The 21,769-nt window shown below is 49.3% G+C and overlaps 1 protein-coding gene across 1 annotated transcript; it reads left to right on the plus strand.

Annotated features, from left to right (window-relative positions):
• Positions 1-6,486: 6,486 nt before the first annotated feature.
• Positions 6,487-21,707, plus strand: LOC112894143 (short-chain dehydrogenase TIC 32, chloroplastic-like). Its single transcript, XM_025961763.1, has 8 exons — positions 6,487-6,926; positions 19,743-19,974; positions 20,146-20,225; positions 20,310-20,463; positions 20,537-20,615; positions 20,891-20,975; positions 21,082-21,128; positions 21,278-21,707. Exons 1-8 carry the CDS (start codon positions 6,809-6,811, stop codon positions 21,443-21,445), a joined length of 963 nt encoding a protein of 320 aa, XP_025817548.1. The 5' UTR covers positions 6,487-6,808; the 3' UTR covers positions 21,446-21,707.
• The last annotated feature ends 62 nt before the right edge of the window (positions 21,708-21,769 follow it).

The following is a 21,769-nucleotide window of genomic DNA, read 5'->3' on the forward strand; positions in this document are numbered from 1 at the left end:
GATTACTTCTTTAATGAATCCAGCCGCGAGGAGTTTAGCTATTTCCCGTTTGATAGCCTCCCGTTTAGCAGGGGCAAAACGACGAAGTCGTTGCTTCTTTGGTACAGCTTGTGGATACACATTAAAACTATGCTCGATCAGCTCCTTGGGCACCCCTTGCATATCCGATGGTTTCCATGCGAATACGTCTCGGTTAGCCCGCAGAAAACTGATGAGCGCGAGTTCCTATTTGTCACCCAAGCCCGCGCCGATGATGGCTGTCTTGGATGAGTCGCCTTCTTGGAGCTGGATCGACTTGAGAGCCACATCGCTTGTCGACTTGACGCCTGATTGGCTCGCCTTCTTCGTCGGGATGTCCAGCTCGGCTTGAGAAAGTTGCTGTGCGGCCGCGAGTACTTCTCCGGAAGCATCTGGCACGCGGGAAGTCGATGCATACTGGATGGCCTCTTGGTTGCAATCATAGGACTTCTTCAAGTCGCCTCGGAGCGTAAGCACGCCGCTGCGTCCTGGCATCTTGAGAAGTAAGTAGACGTAATGCGGCACCGCCATGAACTTAGCGAGCGCCGGCCTCCCCAGTATAGCGTGGTAGTAAGATTCGAAGTTGGCCACCTCGAACTTGATGAACTCGGTTCGGTAGTTCTCCCTCGTCCCGAATGTGACTGGGAGAACGACTGTTCCAAGCGGATGCGCGGCATTGCCAGGGACAATACCGTAAAAAGGAGCCTTGCTTGGAGCAAGCATGTTGGTCAGGTCCAGACCCATCTTCTTCAGCGTACTGGCGAAGATAAGATTAAGTCCGCTCCCGCCATCGATGAGAACCCGAGTGAGCTTAACTTCTGCGACCACGGGATCAAGTACCAGTGGAAACTTCCCAGGCTCGGAAAAGCTGGTCCACTGGTCAGTACGGGAAAATGATATGGGGATCTCCGACCATCGGAGTGGTCGTGGTACCGCCGGCTCAATGGATAGAATTTCCCGTAGCAGCAACTTCTGTTCTCGCTTGGAACAAAAATCTTCATCACCACCGAAGATAACATTGATGGTCTTGGAGGCATCCTGGAACTTGGCTGTCTCAGATTTATCTTCTGGGTCCTCGTCTTCGGGCTCTTTGCCCGTCGACTTGTTCTTCTTGCCATTCCCAGGGGAGCCAAAGGTGCGCTTGAGCTGAAAGCAGTCGATCGCTGCGTGTTTGGAGTTGACGCACCATGGGCACTTCTTCTGCAGAAGCTTTTCAAACTGCTCCTGCGTGGTAGACTTCTTGCCCCACGAAGGATGTTCCACAGCCACGACGAGATCGTCTGGCTTGCGTTTTCGGGAAGAATCCGAAAAGTCCCGCTGGCCTTTGGCAGCCCGGTTGTCGTTGTTGCGCTTCTGGTTGAGGTCGGTGCGTCTTGGAAACCTCTCGCGCATCTTTTCTTCTTGTTCGGACCAATCGTGCATCATGTCGCGTAGTCCTGTAACCGTCTTTGGCCTGTTGCGCCCAAAATCACGATATATACCTGGGTCTGTTAGGCCGTTGTAGAAGCAGTTGATGATGTCCTCCTCCATGATGTTGGCGATGGTGGCCCGCACATCGAAGAAACGGCGGGTGTAAGATCGGAGGAGTTCGTTACGCTCTTGCTTGCACTGAGCGAGGTCGTGTCGGGTTCCTGCACGGGTTATCGCCCCCTGGAAGTTGTCGATGAAGACCTTCTTGAGGCCCTCCCAGGAGTCGTTGGGGAGGCTTTCCAGCCAGGTCAGCGGTGCAGGTTCCAAAGCCATCGGAAAGTAGACGACTTTGGTAGTGTTGGAGTCGCCGGTCACCTCAATGGCGGTGGAGTAACAGCGAAGCCATTGTTGAGGGGTCTGCTTACCGTCATACTTGGTGATGCCGATCGGCTTAAAGCCCTCCGGGTACTTGTAGCCATTGAATCTCGTAGTGAACGCAGGAAAACGATCGATGCCGTCAGCATCGTCCCGCTCAGCTACCTCGCGTTCCCGTCTCCTCGAGTCGATGACGGACCGGACGTCGCGCCCGTCATTGATCTTTCGGCGAAGATCCGGTTGTTGACGTGGGCGGTTGGGCTGCCTCAGGTTGTTCGCTGGAGGTGGCTGCCACCTCCCTCTGGTGACCTGACTCCCAGCCGCACCGTCGTTGTTATTGCTGCGTTGGGGTCGCGGTCGATCGCCTGTTGCTCGACTTGGGGCCTGGCTCCAGCTGTCTCCGACGCGCTCGTCCCCGATGAGTGATGTCGGGGCCTGCTGATCCAGCTGGACATATGCCCGTTGGACGTAGCGGAGCGCTTGTCGAACGTTGGGATCGTTACTTCGCTCGAGTAGCGCTGCTACCCAAGCGATGTTGGCCACAGGAGTCCTGAAGCCTCGGTCATCTGCAGCGGCGAATTCAGCGTCGAGTTCGCGCTGTGCAGAACGTATGCGCTCGTTGGCCCGCCTTCTACGAACCGCACGAGCTCTGTTCCTGGCACGCCGCGCGTCGCGCTTGGCGTCATTCTCGTCGACAGCATCGGCAGTGTCTTCGTCTTCTGATATCCCGTCAAGTGTGCCGATGGGGATGAGGGCATCGTCGTCCCCCTCCTCAGCCATCAGCACCTGGCGGGTTGCGAGTTCTTCAGAGGGGGCTTCGACTAGTTCAGTCGAGCCCTCGGTGATGGTAGCCAACGCCCTGCCTTCCTGAAAAGGCAAAGGTTCAAGGTGGGCTACCAAGCGGTCTTCATGCCCAAGTAGTTCGGACAGATCCATCCCCTTCCAATGAACAATTCGTCCTTTGGAGGTGGTGGTGATCATCAGCCCACAAGTGGCCAGGTGATCCTCAGCCCCCGACATGCAGTGGCATCGGAACCCCCAGCCTGGAGTAGAGAGTCCAAGTCCTTCTCCAACGCGGAGAAAGGAACAGTAGTGACAGACTCTGCCTCGGTTTCCCTAGCAGAATCAAAAAACGGCAACTCGTCGAGATTATCGACAAAGTCATCGAGCCTTGCGGCGAATGTTTTTAGTTTGATGGTGTCGTCGACGATGTGCCAACGGAATCCGCCTACGCCGTTGGCAACGCAGACCCATGAGCCAAAAACGAACGTTGTGCCCTCAGGGAGCACGGGACTGGGGAACTTGAAAAGAGCCATCGAGTTCTCCAGTGGATCTCTGATGCGCTCACCTACCTGGCGCGCCAGCTGTCGGGTTTTATCCAGCTGCCCACCGAGAGGTATACCCAAGGTGGTAGGTTTTGGGTTGGGATGCGCCGAGATCAGGAACTCGAAGGTGCAGACAACACAAGATTTAGACAGGTTCAGGCCGCAATATGCGTAATGCCCTACGTCCTGTATGATGGTTTGTATTGCCTTGATGTTGATCTGGTGATCTCCTATTTTGAGGGGGTCCCTGCCCGCCCTTATATATCCGGGGGGACAGGGTTACATGAATACTAGCCTGATACTAGCTTAGGAATCATACTCAAGTACAACTCGACTAGCTTCCTTCTGTATCGACCAGTTCTACTCCGCATGCGGGTAGAATACAACATAAATAAGGTACAGGACACATCCTATCCCCTAGCCCAATACGGACTCCTTGATGTACACAGCCCCGTGGCCCCGGGTCTGACACCAGCCCAGCCGAGGGTGGCCCGTATAAAGGCCTGGTGGGGGAGCGGTTAGGGTTGACAACCCTAAGCCGCCGCCTCCTCCTCTTGAGCTGCCACCGGTGCCTACCTGATGCCCCACCGCCGGTGTACGCCGTATCGCCCATTGCAGCGCCACCACCACATCTTCCTTTCTGCACCGCTGTCTTCCTCTTCTCCCCTTCTCCTCTTGCCCTGTTGCCTCGGTCTGCCCCCCGTTCGCTGGCTTGCGTCGGCCGCCAGCCTCCGCCGGCTGGTCAGTTCTCGGAGGAGAGGCCCAGGGCGGTAGGGCTCCATGTCCCACGCCGTATTCTTGGCTGGCGGTCGATGGCCGCCACGCGGCCGAGGATGCGGGCGGTGGAGGTGGCGGCGGGGATGCGGGGACTGCGGGCGCCTCTGAGGTCATGGATGCGGCCTCTGCCGGTGGTGCGGTCGTGGAGGGGCCGCTGGCGTTGAAGAATGGGGGCGCATTCCGATGAGCCGCCATTATCCCAATGGTGAAGCTTGGGTGCGCCCCTGGAGCGGCGATTTCGGTGAAGCCGGGTACAGTGGCGGTGCCAGGGCTGGATTGAGGGCTGAAGCCGACGTTGCCGACCGCTGCTGAAGAGTTAGGGTTAGGAATGACCCCGATGCCAAAGGTTGTACAACCCGGACGGCGGAGGCGGAAGACCAGAGGGCGGCGAGAGTGCTCCTCTGGTGGGGTGGGTGTCTGAAGACGCTGTAACACTGCTTGCGTCGCCATTCTGGTACGCTCAGATGAGTCACTGGTGGTGCCTTGTGATGCTGCCGCAGCGGGCGTCGAGGGACCAGGCCACTGGCCTGGGTTCAGTGGTGGTGCCGAGCTTCCTCGTCGACGGCGAGGACTCTGATGGCGAGGCTTCCAGCGGCCTCGTTCACCAGTGAAGAGTCAGCCTCGACCACCATTGATGCGATGGCGACAACGGCAACATCGGCGTCCGCTCATCCAGTGGCGGCGACCATGAAGCGGGAAGATGAGGAAACCATCGTCAGTTGCAAAGAAACCTAAGAGTGCAGGATCCATTCTCACCTAGGGAGCGAGAGGCCTTCCGGCCTCTGTTTCTTGCTTTGCACCCAGTGGAGAGTCGTGTGCGTGATAACGTGTTGGAGTGAAAAGTGAAAGAGAAAATGAATGGAGTGAATTGTTGTATTCCATTGAAGAGGGGGATCACAATTTATATACATGCCCAAGGGGCCAAAGGGACCAAGGGATATACCCCTTCGGGCTGGCCCTTTCATGATTTGTAAGCAACTAGTGATGTCATTAATCACTGACTAATTAATTATAATAAAATTATCACTAATTCTAATTTTATTCATAACACCTTCCTGCTGCAACTGAAACTGTTTGTTTTCTTCTTTCGATCACGATGATGAGACAATTAGCTTGCATTAATTCCAAGATGGGCCTCTCAGCCTCTGTTAAGTCTGCGTGCAAGCAAGAAGAGAACATGAAAGTTAACACTCCATGGAAACTGTTGAATCAGTTCATGCATTAGTAGTTACAGTCGACACACAGAAAATGTTAATGATCTCTTCTGGGCTGCACTCTTGAATGTGCCGTCCTCCTGATGAGACTAACCGAGATCTATCAACACCGCCATCGTATTCACAGTAGCTTCGTACCAATGACACGTGACGACGTTTTCCCTATGCGATCACGTTAAATGTTACGGGAGATCATTGTTGTCGTGTGATCGAACCCGCCCCTTTAATTCCAGGGCTTAATAAACGTGCATGCTCTTCTCAACCCTGATAATTATTAACGCTAACCCCCGCGATTGATGGACAGCCGGCGAGGCCGACGAGCCATATGTAGTAGATCGATCAGCAGCGGGCGGTTGCTGTTGGCAGTTGGATTGGATCCCACGGGTTTAACAATACTGCCTGCATTCACCAAGGATGACGACAACAGTAAAAAAGGAGAGGAATAAAGTGGGGACGACGACACTCGGTGTTCGAGTCCACCCAATCCGTTTAGACTAGCATGATTTTAGTTTGATGTTCCTATCAGCCTCGAAAGAGACTATGTCCATTTTTCTTTGCCATGAGGATATTTCTTGAGTTTATCTAAACCATGATGCATCGTTGTCACAATTCGCTATCAAAATTCAGATCAACTCCTAGTAGTCAAAGAAAAACACTGCAACACTCTGACTTCTACAATTCTTCTAGCTTTTCACTCAAGTTCCCGAAACATAAGCACACATGTACACACTAAATTATTTTCTCGAGGGAAACACAATGCAAAAATGATGGTAGCTGATTGAGGTTTTAAATTTAATCCGTGCACAACTATTTATTTCTGTGACAGTACATACATGTGCAACTAAAGAAAAAAAATGCTTGATCAGTAATCCATCTCCCGTACCAAACTCTAAATTAACGTCTACTCCCTCCCTCCGTCCTAAAATAAGCAATTTTAACAAATTTTAGACATATATTTATCGTGAAAAATGACCATATTACTCCTAATTGCTCATAGTAATTGTGATGAAAGCCGCGGTGTTGGTTTGGTTTTTCTAGATCTTGAATAAATATGCATGCATTAGAACTGAAAAAGAATAATCATAACTTAATCTTAATTAGTATCATTTAATTGGCTCTATAAGCTTATCTACATTTTTTTTATTGGTCTTGATGTTGCTTTAATTAGATGAATACTTATAGGAAAAGAATACTTATTTTAGAGCACAGGCTGTAGTCTAGAAACATGAATCACTCTGCAATTGTAAGTGAAAAGACGAACTCGTCCTTGTCTAAGCTCCAAACTCGCTTTTTTTTTCGTTTCTGAAACTGAAGAAGGTTTATCCTCTTCTCTCTGTTTCTAAGTGCTCTCTGTATTCCCTTTGGTATCCAAGAATTCCCCAGGCAGGCAAGCGTACGCACTTAGCATCAGCACGAATGCACGATGCGGCTCCAAAATAATCCCTTCCCGGCCTCCTCTCCGTCTCCTTTCCCGCGTTGGCCTAGTGCGCTCTACTCCCCAACCAAACTGCTACCCGCGCTCACCAACCATAAATAACCTCCCTGCATCCTCTTCTCATCCACGCCCGCCACCATTTCCGCCATCCGCTCCGCTTCCCGGCGCGCCGAGGTGTCGCGGTTTCTTGGCCGTGCTGCTTTCTTCGCTCAACTTCTCGTTGTTTGTTGGAGAGTTGAGGCGTCGAGTCGGCAATGGGTATCCTCTCGAGCATGACCGGTAAGGCGGGCGCCAGCGGGTTCGGGTCGGCGTCCACGGCGGAGCAGGTCACCGACGGCGTCGACGCCAGCCACCTCACCGTCGTCATCACAGGTAACCCGTTAATCAGCCAGTAGATTATTCCTAAAACAATATTCCTCTTTTACGATGGTGCTTAACCAATGCTGATGCGAACTCGCCGAGCCTTGCGTTGGTGAATGAGTTTTGCTTGCTGCTCTGATGTTCTTTGTAAAAAAAAATGACTGTTTTCCTCTGTACGTGTTGTTGTCACTGGTTTTCTCTCACAACTGAACTGGTCGTCGTTAAGGAGACGTACGTGCATAGGCAGCCTCGTCTCTGAATCTTGCCTGTGCAATGATTATGTTGTTGAAAGCTGACGTCATGATGCTCTGCTTACTGCTGTTGCTTGGAATTCTACTCAATGTACTGATGCTTAGATTTCTACTGAATCTACTGAAGGACCGGATAGGCGACCAGAGGGGGGGTGAATGGGAGCCTTTTAAAAAAAAAATTCTCAAAGAGAACAAGGCCTATATCCTGAATTCAACCCGACGCACCTCTCTTCTAACCGTCACGGTGACACAAGCCAACTCGTGACGAGTTCACCATAGGAACGGTTTGAAAAAGCTCGACGCAAAGCGGAAGCACGCGAAGACCTATTTACTCGAGCTAGGTGCAATAGAAAGCGGAAGTACCGAATATCAGAGCGCTAAAAAGGTTTTTCCAATTAGTCTCGTAAAAGAGGCTTTCTCCAAAAATATTCGATGATTCAAGAACAAACAGTAAGGCTCAAAGCAAACACAAGCAAAGCTTGTTCAAATACTGACCAAACTCCTCACAAGAGAAACTAGAACTAAACACAACGAAAAGGACTAAGACTCTCTCTAGAAAGGCATGTAAAGATCTAGAACCAATTAGCAAGATCAAAAACTAATTAACTCAAGCTAAGCAGGCAGCAAGTAAATTATTTGAATTATCACCGTCACAAAGATCTAGATTAGCAATAGCAATGATTAGGCAATGACTAATGACTATAGCATGAAAATGAAGTTTGCAAGTGACTAAACAAAACTGCAGCCGTGCTCACCTTTGCCTGCTCCATTTAGGCTTGCTGATGCTCCACGCACCATTCAGGCTTGCTGATGCTCCACGCACGCACGCGCTGCCGTCGGCCTGCAATACAACCACGAACACACGCAAGTGCAAATAAAAGAGCTAGTTGGAAATTTTCTCAAACACCTTGTGTGCGTTGCTTGTCTCCAGCTGGTGGCCAAGGATGTGCCTGCTCTGTCTTGCCCGCGCGCGTGCATCTGGTCACATGCGCGATGGGGATGGCGCCCTGGGGCCTCGCTGCCGCTGCCCGCTAGCCACACGCATGCTCCTTCGACTGCCTGGGCCAAGAAACAGAAAGGAAATGAAAATAACAGCAGCAAGACAACACGAATCTCCTCAAATCAAAAACCCCAAGAGGGCATAGGAGAGTAGGGCCTCCATTCCCAGCGAATCCATGGTACAAGGTCTTAAATTTCCATCACAAAATCCTAACCCTAGGGGAGAAGAGGGAGGAAAAGAAAGAACAGAGACAAGGTTACGGGAAGAGCAGAGCACTTTTGTTCTTGCGTCAGGGGGAAAGAAAAACTGGCTGCCTAAGAGGAAGGGGGTGAGGGGTTTTTTAACCCCAACAACTCTCACCCAAAAAGACTACATTACCCCTGGACTCAAATAAACACTAGAAAGCCCGTAGGGGCAAAACCGGAAAAAGATACATGATCTCATCCGACGGTCGAGGTTCTTTCTTCGAGTCGAAGTCTTCTCCGCGATGCCGCCGTGTGGACGAAGATCCGGTCCGCGGTTTTGGAGGGTCCGCGAAACCCGGGTAGGTGGCCGGTTTTGAGAAAACCGCCAAAACTCCACGCGCGGGAAGATTCCTGCCTCCACGCCGTGGCCCTAGACGCCGTTCCCGCCTCGGCCTTCTGACGACCCTAGACGCCGCCCAACGCCCGTCACCTCCTCGCCCGCAGCGAGGCCCTAGATGCCGTCGACGCCCATCGCCTCCGTCAGTCCCGAGACCGACGCCCGTGCCTCCACGACTTGGCGTCTTCAACCGCCGTCAGCTTCCTTGGTTTTGTGGCGCAAACCAAGAAACCCGCCTTCCGTCGCCGCTTGCGTCCTCGATCCAGGAGTGGACGCCACAGCTGCCGCCCGGCCCGAGCTCCTCCACGGCAACTCTCTGTCGACACTCGACGCCCGTGTACCTGCAATCCAAAGACCAAGTGCACGATCACACCGCACGGTTGACAATTCACTCATCACAGGCAGGATAGAGTACTCAACATTCCTCAATCTCCCCCTTGATGAGTGCATTGTCAACACACCACCTGTAACCAAAAAAGTGATAAGATAGAAACAAGAAAGTGAAGAACTCAAGCAAGTGACAAAAAGCTCAGAAAGTCAAGAATAGTCACTTACTCAAGCACAGATCGATTCCCTAAGACAAGAGCAACGGCTCGACGCAATCGATCAAAAGCCAAAACATGACTCCTCAAAGACAGAGGTTACGCTCGACGCAGTCATGCTGGAAGTGGAGGGAAAACGAGGAATACCAGGAGACAGAAACAAAGCAGACACTCCCCAAGCAAAGCTTTTCCCTCTCACAAGTGCAACTCTCACCACATCAAGGCCTTTTGCGCAAAATGTTTCAAAAATCAACCAAGTCTCCCCCTTGGTCGATCACTTCTCCAAAACTTCTCCCCCTTGTTGGCACATGCACACATCAAGCCTAAAAGATGCCTAAAACTCCCCCTGAAATCATGCTATGCAATGAATGTCGTGCAGAGGGTGTACGTGAAACACTCAGGCATACTCAGATATGATCAACTAGTGACAGGCATGTGTGCTTCATAAACAGGAACTGAATCTAGCTCAACAGGATATATCAATCAATTCTAGAGCTAGCTAGTGCAGTTTAGCAAAAATAAAAGCATCACCCATGATCTAGCAACAGCAAGTAGGAGAAAGAAAGCAGTGCTGGTCAAACTCATACAAGGTGATCCAAAGCAGCCAATATATTTTATCATGATTCAATTCTGCATCTTAAACTTATCAAGCAAGTGATTTTGCCAGGGGTTGAAAGCTTGTCATGCTTTACTTAGCAACGAGGCCAAGCCTATGCCAAAGGCAGTCAGAAGCTTAAGGCACTCGCTTCAGTCATGCACAGCCTTGCCCGGGTTCTCACTAGTGCTATGTGAGCCGTCCCGAAAGCTCGATCAGTGCGACAAGCAATCCCACCTGGATCTTTTCATTCCATTTCAGACATATTTTAAACAAATTTAACAACTTTAGCTCATGTCAAAGATGACAAGCCACACTAGCATGAATAAGATAGCAAAGCACATCAACACATCCTATCATGCTAGTAGCCAAGACAGGGTGACAATGTTTTCAGATTTTTAAATCAAAATAGCTTAACTCAGATGATATGATATATACTGAGAAGCAAGCTATACATGATCGAGTCTAAGAAACTACACTAGCAAGCACCAGAAGATCATAACAGTGTATACAAGAATGCCAGTGCAGTGTAGCAATGCAAAATGCAAACATGTACAATGTATATGCACAATGCAACTACCAAACCTAGAAAACGAAGAGACGCAAATAAAACCTACAAAGCTAACCAAAGAAAAGTCAGCGATCAAAAGGGGTACCAAACCCCAAGCTCCCCTCGCAAGCGAGCAAAGGTGTCCTGCTCAAGCGGTTTGGTGAGAATATCTGCGGTTTGCCTCTCTGAAGGAACATGGATCAGGTCTATGTGTCCTCTCTCATGGTTATCTCGCAGGAAATGGAATCGGATATCTATGTGTTTGGTTCTGGAGTGTAGGACAGGGTTCTTTGCAATGCTAATGGCTGACATGTTGTCTACAAAGATGGGAACCCTACCAAAACTCAATCCATAATCCTGCAAGGTTTGTTTCATCCAAAGTATCTGGGAGCAGCAACTAGCAGCGGCAACATACTCAGCTTCTATGGAAGAAAGCGCTACGCTAGCCTGCTTACGAGAGGACCAAGACACCAAAGATGTACCGAGAAATTGACAAGTGCCGGATGTCGACTTGCGATCCAACCGACACCCACCAAAATCGGCATCAGAAAAGCCCACCAAAACCAGAGAAGAATCCGCAGAATACCAAAGACCAAATTCAGGGGTGAATTTCAAATACCTGAAGATGCGTTTCACCACCTGCCTGTGGGAGGTGCGCGGCGAAGCCTGATACCGCGCGCAGAGGCAGACGCCGAACTGGATGTCCGGTCGCGTCGCCGTCAGGTACAGGAGAGAGCCGATCATGCTCCTGTACTCCTTCTGGTCCACCGCCTCGCCGTCCAAGTCCTCATCAAGCGCCGTCGAAGTGCTGATCGGAGTCGGCTGAGGAGACAAGTCGCTCATGCCGAACTTCCGCAGCAAGTCTCTAGTGTACTTGGCTTGATGGACAAAGGTGCCCTGAGAAGTTTGCTTGATCTGCAGCCCAAGGAAGAACTGCAACTCACCCATCATGCTCATCTCGAACTCCCTGGACATCTGCTCAGAAAACTTGGAGACAAGAGCGTGAGAAGAGCCACCAAAGATAATATCATCCACGTATATCTGAACTAAAAGAAAATCAGTGCCAGATCGCATGAGGAACAAAGTTTTATCAACACATCCCATTTTAAAGCCCTGAGCCAGCAAAAAGGTTTTCAATCTATCATACCAAGCTCTAGGTGCCTGTTTCAAACCGTAAAGAGCTTTCTGAAGTTTATAAACACGGTTCGGAAACTTGAAATTTTCGAAACCAGGGGGTTGCTTCACATAAACCTCTTCTTCAATAAAGCCATTCAAGAAGGCAGATTTAACATCCATTTGGAAAACTTTAAAACCCTTGGAAGCAGCAAATGCAAGAAAGATTCGAATAGCTTCCAAACGAGCAACAGGGGCAAAAGTTTCCTCAAAATCAATACCCTCTTTTTGGCAAAACCCTTGGGCAACAAGACGAGCCTTGTTTCGAACAACCAACCCATCCTCACCCTGCTTGTTTTTGAAAACCCACTTCGTCCCGATGGGATTACAAGCAGGTGGAGGCTCGACTAAAACCCAAACTTGGTTTCTTTCAAAATTTTCAAGTTCCTCATGCATGGCATTGACCCAATTAGAATCAGAGAGAGCGTGTCCAATATCCTTGGGCTCAAAAGAGGCAACAAATGCTGAATGAGCAAAGCCAGCGATACTTGTTACCTTGGACCTAGTGACTCGCTCGTTGAGATCACCTAGCATCTGTTGAGGTGGATGGCGGCGCTGAATGTGTCGCGGTGCTTCCCTTGTTGAAGTTGCCTCCTCCTCAACCAACGCTGGTGTCTCCTCAGGTGCATCTGGTGAAGCCTGAGTCACCTGCTCGACCGGCCCCCGGAAAGTAGATGTAGTCGGGTCGGGGCCGTCATCATCGTCTGAGCTCGTGGCGGAAGCAACTGGGTCCACAGCACGCGTGGTAGCCACAGGGTCGCCCTCCGCAGCTTCTTCCTCCTCATCTTCAAAGATGGAGGTGCCGAGCTCATCATCTCCTGCAACTTCAAAGACAGAAGAATTGCACGGTGCAGTCTCGTCGAAAGTGACTTCACAAGTCTCTCTGACGATGTTAGTATCAATAATCAGCACACGGTACGCTCTAGAGTGAGAAGCATAACCGAGAAAGATGCCGTCAGACGAGCGAGACTCAAACTTATCAAGATTTCCATCTTTCAGCACAAAGCACCGGCAACCGAAAACTCTAAGATGGTCAACGCGGGGCTGGCGTCCAAATCGCAACTCATAAGAAGTCCTGTGCATGAAAGCACGCAAGAAAATGCGGTTGGACACGTAACAAGCGGTGTTAACCGCCTCAGCCCAATATTTGCGAGGAGTCCTATGCTCATCGAGCATCGTCCTCGCCATCTCCACCAACGTCCGATTCTTCCGTTCTACAACTCCATTCTGTTGTGGAGTGTAGGGAGAAGAATACTGGTGTTCAAGCCCTTGATCACTGCAAAAGGCGTCAAAACAAGCATTTTTGAATTCTGTGCCATTATCACTGCGAATCGCTCTCATGGCCTGGGGTAGCTCATTTTTCAACCTCAAGATCAAGTCTCGAACAAACTCGAAAGCCTCATCCTTGGTTCTCATGAAAAAGACCCAAGAATAGCGAGAAAAATCATCCACGATCACAAGAACATACCACTTCCCACCAACTGACATCACCCGAGAAGGACCAACTGTGTCCATGTGTAGCAACTCTCCAGGGTGAGCGGTCATCACCTGATTAACAGGCGGATGAGAAGCGGCAATCATCTTCCCGTGGCGACACGGATGGCACACAAGGTCCTTCTCACACTTCAATTTGGGCAATCCTCGGATTAGGCCAAGTGAGCTAAGTCTCGACAACAAATCGAAGCTCAAATGTCCAAGTCTCCTATGCCACTTCCACAAATTGGAAGAAGGACCAGCCAACAAGCAACGAGAAGGGCCAAGAGGAGTTCCAGAAAAGTCAACCAAGAAAACTCGATCGCGAGGTGTAATCCGGCAAACCAAATCTCCTCTGGAATCCAAAACACGCGAACAGCCCTCCTTGAAGCGAACCTCAAACCCCTCATCAAGAAGTTGCGAAACAGAGAGCAAATTAAAACCAAGATTCGAAACCAAAGCAACTTCTCTCAGGGTAAAGCGATCAGAAACTCGAACAGCGCCAAGTCCACGTACCTTTCCTCTTCCATTATCCCCGAACACAATGTACTCCTTTGAGTGCATCGGGGTGAGGCTGGAGAACCATTTGTCATTTCCGGTCATGTGGCGCGAACAACCGGAGTCCATGATCCACCTGTTCTCCAAGCCTCCAACCTGCACATCAGTAGTGAGACAAAGGGTGAGCAAATGTCTCAACACTGGGGTTAGCAAAGTGAGAAGCAAACCAGTGTCGAGCCATTTGCTCTACAGAGGGGTTAGCAAAAACAGACAAAGCGTATCCCCCGTCCCGTCTACCGCGTGACTGACGAACACCACCGTGAGGAAAACGTGGAGCCTCAAAACCTCCTCCAAAGCCTCGGTCCTGTGGTCCATAGCCGTACTGAAAACGACCAGGAGCACGACCGGCAAAGCGACCACTCGCTGGAGCACGGTAACCACCACCGTCTCCCTGACCTCCACCTACACAGCGCGCCCAAGCATCTTGCCTACCACCACACCGAGGAGGACCATGCACCCGAGCAGAGTACATGTCCGCGTTCCGTATCTCCTGCTCACGCCTCACAGCCCGCTTTCTTCTGAAGCAAAACTCCTCCAAGTGACCTTCCCTGTCACAGTACTCACAGTGGTACCTCACCTCACGCTTGGGAGGTGGAGGCCTAGCCTGCGGACGGGGAGAAGCAGCCCCCTTCTTCTGGGCAACCTGGGTTGCGGCAGCAGGGAGCGTATCGAGGGGATTCCTCAGCTCATTGGGTTTTGGAACCCAAACCTGCTTCTGCGGAGGTGCTTTCAGTGGTTCTTTAAGCACACCATCCGCGGGGTCAACAAGCGAAGGCTGCGTGCTAGTACTACCAGTGTTTCCAGCAGCCTTGCCGATCTTACCATACAATTTGTCAAAGTCTGACTTCGTGTATGTGTAACCGACCCCAAACCCATCACCACGCTTGAACTGCTTAATCATCATGCCCAACTGCGGCTCACTAGCAGAAACCCAACTAAGAATCGCCCTAAGATAGGTATTCTCATTCTCCAAGTTAGCTTTCTCTTCCGCAAGATTATCCAAATCAGAGATTAAACCAGGGCAAACAGAGCAGTCAATAGGTGGGCTAGACTCCACGACCTTAGTCTTCCCTAAAGACTTAACCAAGGCATTCTTCTCATCTAGCTCCGACCTAAGCGTGGGACAAAGCTTGCAAGCACCAAGCAGAACTGGCCTAGACTTCATCTCCTCTAGCTCGCACACAACAGTAGCAAACTTGGACTGCAACGAAGCTAGATCGGACTTAAAGATAGGACACCCATCACATTCAAGCACATCGCTAACAATAGGAGCGTCCTTAACCAGTTCTAGTTCATGCTTGGCCTTAGCGAGCTCATGAGACACGTCAGCAAGTGAAGTCTTAGCAACATCTAAGTTCGCGACGTTCTCATCATGCTTGGCACGGAGAGCAACAAGATCATTCATGTGAGATATGCAGCCAGCGCACTCATCCTCACTAGATTTCTCCCTAGCACAAGCCAGCTCAGCCCTAAGCTTTCTACGCTCTCTAGCTGCTTCCTTAAGCAGCCTCTTCTGGTTGTCGAGAGCGGCGTACAACTCCCTAACCTCTGTATCAAGCAGGTCGATCGTGGAGTTTACCTCTGAATCGCTCTCGGATCCAGGAGAAGAGTCGGCGTGCGTCGGTGTAGCATGTCCACCTGAAGACGCACGAGCCCCATCGACATCACCCGCCATGGTGCAGAAACCCTTGCGCCGCCCGGCCGCCAAGCACAGACCGATGAAGCTGGTGGCTTCCTTGTCCCGCTTCTTCTTGTCGTCGTCGTCGGAGGTCGGTGAAGAAGAGCGGTCGGTGTCGGAGCTCTTGTCAAGGTCGCTGAGCTGCGCCAGGAAGGCCTTCTCCCGCTTCTTGGCCTTGTACTGGAAGCGCTTCTTGAGCGACTCCTTGTCGAAGCGTCCTCCCCGATCACGACTGCGGTGCTTGTGGCGCCGACGCTCCTTGTTGGAGCCTCCCTCATCGCGGTCGCGGTGGCGGTAGTTGTCGAAGTGGTTGTTCTGGCCACCGCCGGACTTCTTGGGGCAATCGGCGATGAAGTGGTTCAAATCGCCGCAGTTGTAGCACCCGGGTTCTTCTTCCTCTGCCTGTTGTGGTAGATGCGCTGGAATTTGCTGATGAGGAGGCACAAGTCGTCGTCGCCTAGCATCTCTAGCTGCTCATCTGTAACAGAAGGCAAAGAGGCAAGAGAAAAGCCAAGAGCAGAGTTAGCGTTAGAGCTCGTTCCACCTGGGCCAGTCACAAGAGCGATGCTCTTGGAAAGAGGGGCACCATTGAGCTTGGCTCGTGTCTGGTTATCCACCTCCGTGGCCTTGAGCTTGCTGAAAAGCTCGTTCACGGTCAGAGTCTCATAGCCTGCAGACTCAATGATCGTGTTCACCTTGAGATCCCACACAGAGCGGTCAAGTGCGTAGAGCAACTTGAGGGCCTTCTCGTGCTCCGTGTACTCAAGGGCATCAGCAGATCTGTTCGCATTAACTTTGTTCACAATCGATTGAAACCGACTGAACATATCGCCAATGCTCTCACCCGGCCCCTGTGTGAAGTTCTCGTATTCACGCCGGTGTGTCTCAAACAGTCTAGCCTTCACCTGAGGTGTGCCCTCGTGGTAGTTCTCAAGGCACGTCCAAACTTTGTGGGCTTCCTGAAAACCCTGGACGCGTGAGAACTCCGCACGAGAAACGCCAGCGAACAAGGCATTGACAGCCTTGGCGTTAGCCTCGTGCTCGGACACCTGAAGAGGTGTGGTCCGAACGGCAAGCACCTCGTAAGCCTGGTTCTTGGTAATCTCCCAAACCTCAGCTCCCATGCTTTGCAAGAAGTCCCGCATACGCACCTTCCAATAAGCATAGTCCTCGCCGGCAAACACGGGGATCTTACCAAGACTTGCCATGGTCGCCAAGTGGTTTTCGAACCGGTTAAGGTACTGAAAACCTCAACCAAGCTCTGATACTAATTGAAGGACCGGATAGGCGACCAGAGGGGGGGTGAATGGGAGCCTTTTAAAAAAAAAATTCTCAAAGAGAACAAGGCCTATATCCTGAATTCAACCCGACGCACCTCTCTTCTAACCGTCATGGTGACACAAGCCAACTCGTGACGAGTTCACCATAGGAACGGTTTGAAAAAGCTCGACGCAAAGCGGAAGCACGCGAAGACCTATTTACTCGAGCTAGGTGCAATAGAAAGCGGAAGTACCGAATATCAGAGCGCTAAAAAGGCTTTTCCAATTAGTCTCGTAAAAGAGGCTTTCTCCAAAAATATTCGATGATTCAAGAACAAACAGTAAGGCTCAAAGCAAACACAAGCAAAGCTTGTTCAAATACTGACCAAACTCCTCACAAGAGAAACTAGAACTAAACACAACGAAAAGGACTAAGACTCTCTCTAGAAAGGCATGTAAAGATCTAGAACCAATTAGCAAGATCAAAAACTAATTAACTCAAGCTAAGCAGGCAGCAAGTAAATTATTTGAATTATCACCGTCACAAAGATCTAGATTAGCAATAGCAATGATTAGGCAATGACTAATGACTATAGCATGAAAATGAAGTTTGCAAGTGACTAAACAAAACTGCAGCCGTGCTCACCTTTGCCTGCTCCATTTAGGCTTGCTGATGCTCCACGCACCATTCAGGCTTGCTGATGCTCCACGCACGCACGCGCTGCCGTCGGCCTGCAATACAACCACGAACACACGCAAGTGCAAATAAAAGAGCTAGTTGGAAATTTTCTCAAACACCTTGTGTGCGTTGCTTGTCTCCAGCTGGTGGCCAAGGATGTGCCTGCTCTGTCTTGCCCGCGCGCGTGCATCTGGTCACATGCGCGATGGGGATGGCGCCCTGGGGCCTCGCTGCCGCTGCCCGCTAGCCACACGCATGCTCCTTCGACTGCCTGGGCCAAGAAACAGAAAGGAAATGAAAATAACAGCAGCAAGACAACACGAATCTCCTCAAATCAAAAACCCCAAGAGGGCATAGGAGAGTAGGGCCTCCATTCCCAGCGAATCCATGGTACAAGGTCTTAAATTTCCATCACAAAATCCTAACCCTAGGGGAGAAGAGGGAGGAAAAGAAAGAACAGAGACAAGGTTACGGGAAGAGCAGAGCACTTTTGTTCTTGCGTCAGGGGGAAAGAAAAACTGGCTGCCTAAGAGGAAGGGGGTGAGGGGGTTTTTTAACCCCAACAACTCTCACCCAAAAAGACTACATTACCCCTGGACTCAAATAAACACTAGAAAGTCCGTAGGGGCAAAACCGGAAAAAGATACATGATCTCATCCGACGGTCGAGGTTCTTTCTTCGAGTCGAAGTCTTCTCCGCGATGCCGCCGTGTGGACGAAGATCCGGTCCGCGGTTTTGGAGGGTCCGCGAAACCCGGGTAGGTGGCCGGTTTTGAGAAAACCGCCAAAACTCCACGCGCGGGAAGATTCCTGCCTCCACGCCGTGGCCCTAGACGCCGTTCCCGCCTCGGCCTTCTGACGACCCTAGACGCCGCCCAACGCCCGTCACCTCCTCGCCCGCAGCGAGGCCCTAGATGCCGTCGACGCCCATCGCCTCCGTCAGTCCCGAGACCGACGCCCGTGCCTCCACGACTTGGCGTCTTCAACCGCCGTCAGCTTCCTTGGTTTTGTGGCGCAAACCAAGAAACCCGCCTTCCGTCGCCGCTTGCGTCCTCGATCCAGGAGTGGACGCCACAGCTGCCGCCCGGCCCGAGCTCCTCCACGGCAACTCTCCGTCGACACTCGACGCCCGTGTACCTGCAATCCAAAGACCAAGCGCACGATCACACCGCACGGTTGACAATTCACTCATCACAGGCAGGATAGAGTACTCAACATTCCTCATCTACTGGTGCTGTGAACTTGTTCCTGAAAATACCATGCTTTGCGGTCACCAAGATTTTGCAAAGGTGGGTGTTTGTTCCATGGTTATATTTGTTTGTAATAATCTCTGTGGAATCTTTGCGTGGTTCCCTTTTTTTCTTAATAGAACTTTTTTTAGTCATCGAACATTTAGATAGTTGGGTTTAGAGCTGGATTTTTATAAGTTCTGTGGTATCTTTGTGCATCTGATTGACTGGTAACCACGTGTCGTCATTTCCATCTCTCGTTTTCTGGCAAATATTTTCTCACATCAATGCCCTTCCAAAAATAAAAATCACAGCAATGTTGTTCCATGTAACTCTTAAGCCATGGCAAGTGAAAGAGATCAACAATGCGGGATCCTTTCAGTTAGATGCCTATCATCTTCTATCCTTTTCATTTCACTATACTACCTTGGAGGCTTTAGTTGTTCCCTTAACTTCACAAAAAATGGGAAATTTATCCCTTTTCTAAGGTTGGTTGTATGTTAACTATTGTCATTTATTAAGAATAAATCTGAGTCAGGTTCAGCCTTACCTGGAAGTTTTAAGATTGTATAGGTTAATGTGCTGGTCTTCTAATAAAAAGATAAATACACATGTATGTATGATTGGAAATTTGTTTACTGATGAAGTTGCTAATATAAATAGTTGGTATATGAGGGATGTATGTGAAAGCTTTGATGATAGCAATTTTGACGCCACCTCTGTTCATCTGTGTTGGGATGTATGGAAGGAGAATAATTCTGGAATATGTCTAGGGTGTCGGAGTGGTCAGTAGGTCTAAGGCTGGATCAAGGGGGAAGCTGAATTGACATATTATTAGCCTTGCAGCATTTTCTTTTTCATTTTCTGTTTGATAGTGTTATTTTAGAAGCTTTAGATATTCTTCCTTGTTGGTAGTTTTGTTTTACGATTTTGGCTACAGTTGTTTACTGGTGCTAGGGTTCAGCTCACTAACGCCTTCATTTCGCTTCGTATTGTTAAATATCTTTCAAAGTGTGGTCCTATTGGGTTAGGAGTCCGAAAATCTGTAATTGGGATATTTAATATTGCTTATTCATGAAATATATTCAAGGTATATATATCTGAAATTGCAACCATTCCTCTAGGAGCAGAGTGCAGCTTTTACCACCATCAATTTGTTCGTAAATTTAAGTTAACCACAACAAGCACACGTTTTCAAGATGTCTAAGATCTATTGCTGTCGTAATTTTATTGAAATATGTAATATTTGGTGTTTCTCAGGAGGAGCTAGTGGCATTGGTCTGGAGACATCAAGAGTCTTCGCCCTTAGAGGAATCCATGTCATCATTGCCGCAAGAAACACTGAGGCTGCATCAAAAGCAATGAAGACCATCATGGAAAATAATCCAGCAGCACGAATTGATGTTCTGAAGCTTGACCTCAGCTCCCTCAAGTCTGTCAGGGCTTTTGCGGACCAGTTCAACTCGATGAAATTTCCTCTGAATATCCTGATGTAACCCTCTTCACCTCTCGTTATGCTTGCCTTTCTTTGACATGAAAACTTCCTGTGCTTCAGTTAAATTTATTTTCAGCAATGTATATCACTTGCACACCTATTTTAGCCTTTTCGTCATGTCTATATTACACTGAATTATGACTTAAAGTTTCCTAATCTGTTCTGCAGAAATAACGCAGGTGTGATGTTCTGCCCTTTTCAACTGTCTAAAGATGGAGTCGAGATGCAATTCGCCACCAATCATCTCGGTATTCTCTTACTGCCAACATGTCTTACTAGAAAACAGCTAAAATACTTGTCTCATTGTCTGGCACTGACATTTGTTTTACCAGGACACTTCCTGCTTACCAATCTCCTCCTCGATAATATGAAAGCCACTGCCAAGTCTACGGGTATTGAGGGTCGCATTGTGAACTTGTCATCATATGCCCACCACGTGACATACCCAAAGGGAATTGAGTTTGACAAAATCAACGATGAGAAAAAGTATGTGCCTTTAAGTTATGGTTCTTTGTGGGGATTGACTATCGATTGAACTGCAATGATCTTTTATTGGCAGATACAGTGATAAAATGGCTTATGGACAATCTAAGCTGGCAAACATACTGCATGCAAAGGAGCTTTCTAGACGGCTCAAGGTATTATTTTGTCCTCGTAGTATTCTGCTTTATTTTAATCTTTCGCGAAGGATAGAAACCTGAAGTGAAAACCAGCTGTTCATCATGGCCTATACATTATTATGAGCTGAAGGGGCCACTGGTAAGCAATAGCCAGTGCAAATTTTGGGAGCTAATAACTTTAAATCTTTTGGAACAGTGTTAGATAGCATTAGTCCATTACAGAGATTATTTAGACTACCTCCCTTTGATCTCGATCTGTATCATGCATCATGACCAATCTATATTACTCACAGGAAGAAGGAGCAAACATCACAGTTAATAGTGTTCATCCTGGAATGATCATGACCAATTTGTTTAGGCACTCCTTTGTTCTCATGAGTATGTTCTCTTGTTCTTTTTTTCTCTCAGAGAATCTATTTTTCTGGTCTTATCTAGGAACACTTAACTTCCGACAATGTTCTAAAACACCTTGTTTCTCTTGCAGAGTTGATTCAAGTTGCAACTTACTTGCTGTGGAAGAATGTGCCCCAGGTTGGAACCAGATCTTCGCAATTCATGCTTTTAACCAACTATTCTTCCGATAACAGTAAAAAACATTGTCATTGGGTAAAAGTAATCTAATATAATTTTGCAAATACTGTTCAGAATTCGATTTTATTTTTTATCATTTTATTTTCCAGGGAGCAGCAACTACATGTTATGTGGGACTGAACCCACAGCTGAGGGGAGTGACAGGAAAATACTTTGCTGACTGCAACGTGGCAAAGACGAGCAAACTGGCAAGAAGCGACGAGTTGGCGAAACAGCTCTGGGACTTCAGCGAGGAGCTGACCAAATCTGCGCAATGAGAGCCGTAGGATCTGGATCAGAGGAGTGTTCTGATTGTGCTTGGCATATGGTATTACTAGTGATTACTGGTTAATATAGTAGCAGTGGCTATAGGAACCTGAGCAGTGGTGGAGCTGATGGTGTTCAGAAATAAATCTCCATGCATGCTTTCCTAGATTATTCTGGTGTGGCAAAGATCAACCTGTGTACTCTTGTTAATACCTGTCCAATATATGTGCAGCTGAGTTCTGGTTTGAAGTTGAGATTTGTGTTTGCCTGAAAGATTCGTTTTCCTTCGGTGTTTGAAACTCTGAATTCTTTGTATTGGTGTCTGAATTCTGATG

This window comes from Panicum hallii, chromosome 5, assembly GCF_002211085.1.
Source record: "Panicum hallii strain FIL2 chromosome 5, PHallii_v3.1, whole genome shotgun sequence".
Classification (NCBI taxonomy): domain Eukaryota; kingdom Viridiplantae; phylum Streptophyta; class Magnoliopsida; order Poales; family Poaceae; genus Panicum; species Panicum hallii.

Bases quoted from the DNA above. Each gene is read 5' to 3' on its own strand.
- LOC112894143 (XM_025961763.1), top strand. From the start codon at position 6,809: ATGGGTATCCTCTCGAGCATGACCGGTAAGGCGGGCGCCAGCGGGTTC. The intron at 20,226-20,309 runs GTATTCTCTTAC...TTGTTTTACCAG, and splicing joins ATTCGCCACCAATCATCTCG to GACACTTCCTGCTTACCAAT. The intron at 20,464-20,536 runs GTATGTGCCTTT...TTTTATTGGCAG, and splicing joins AAAATCAACGATGAGAAAAA to ATACAGTGATAAAATGGCTT.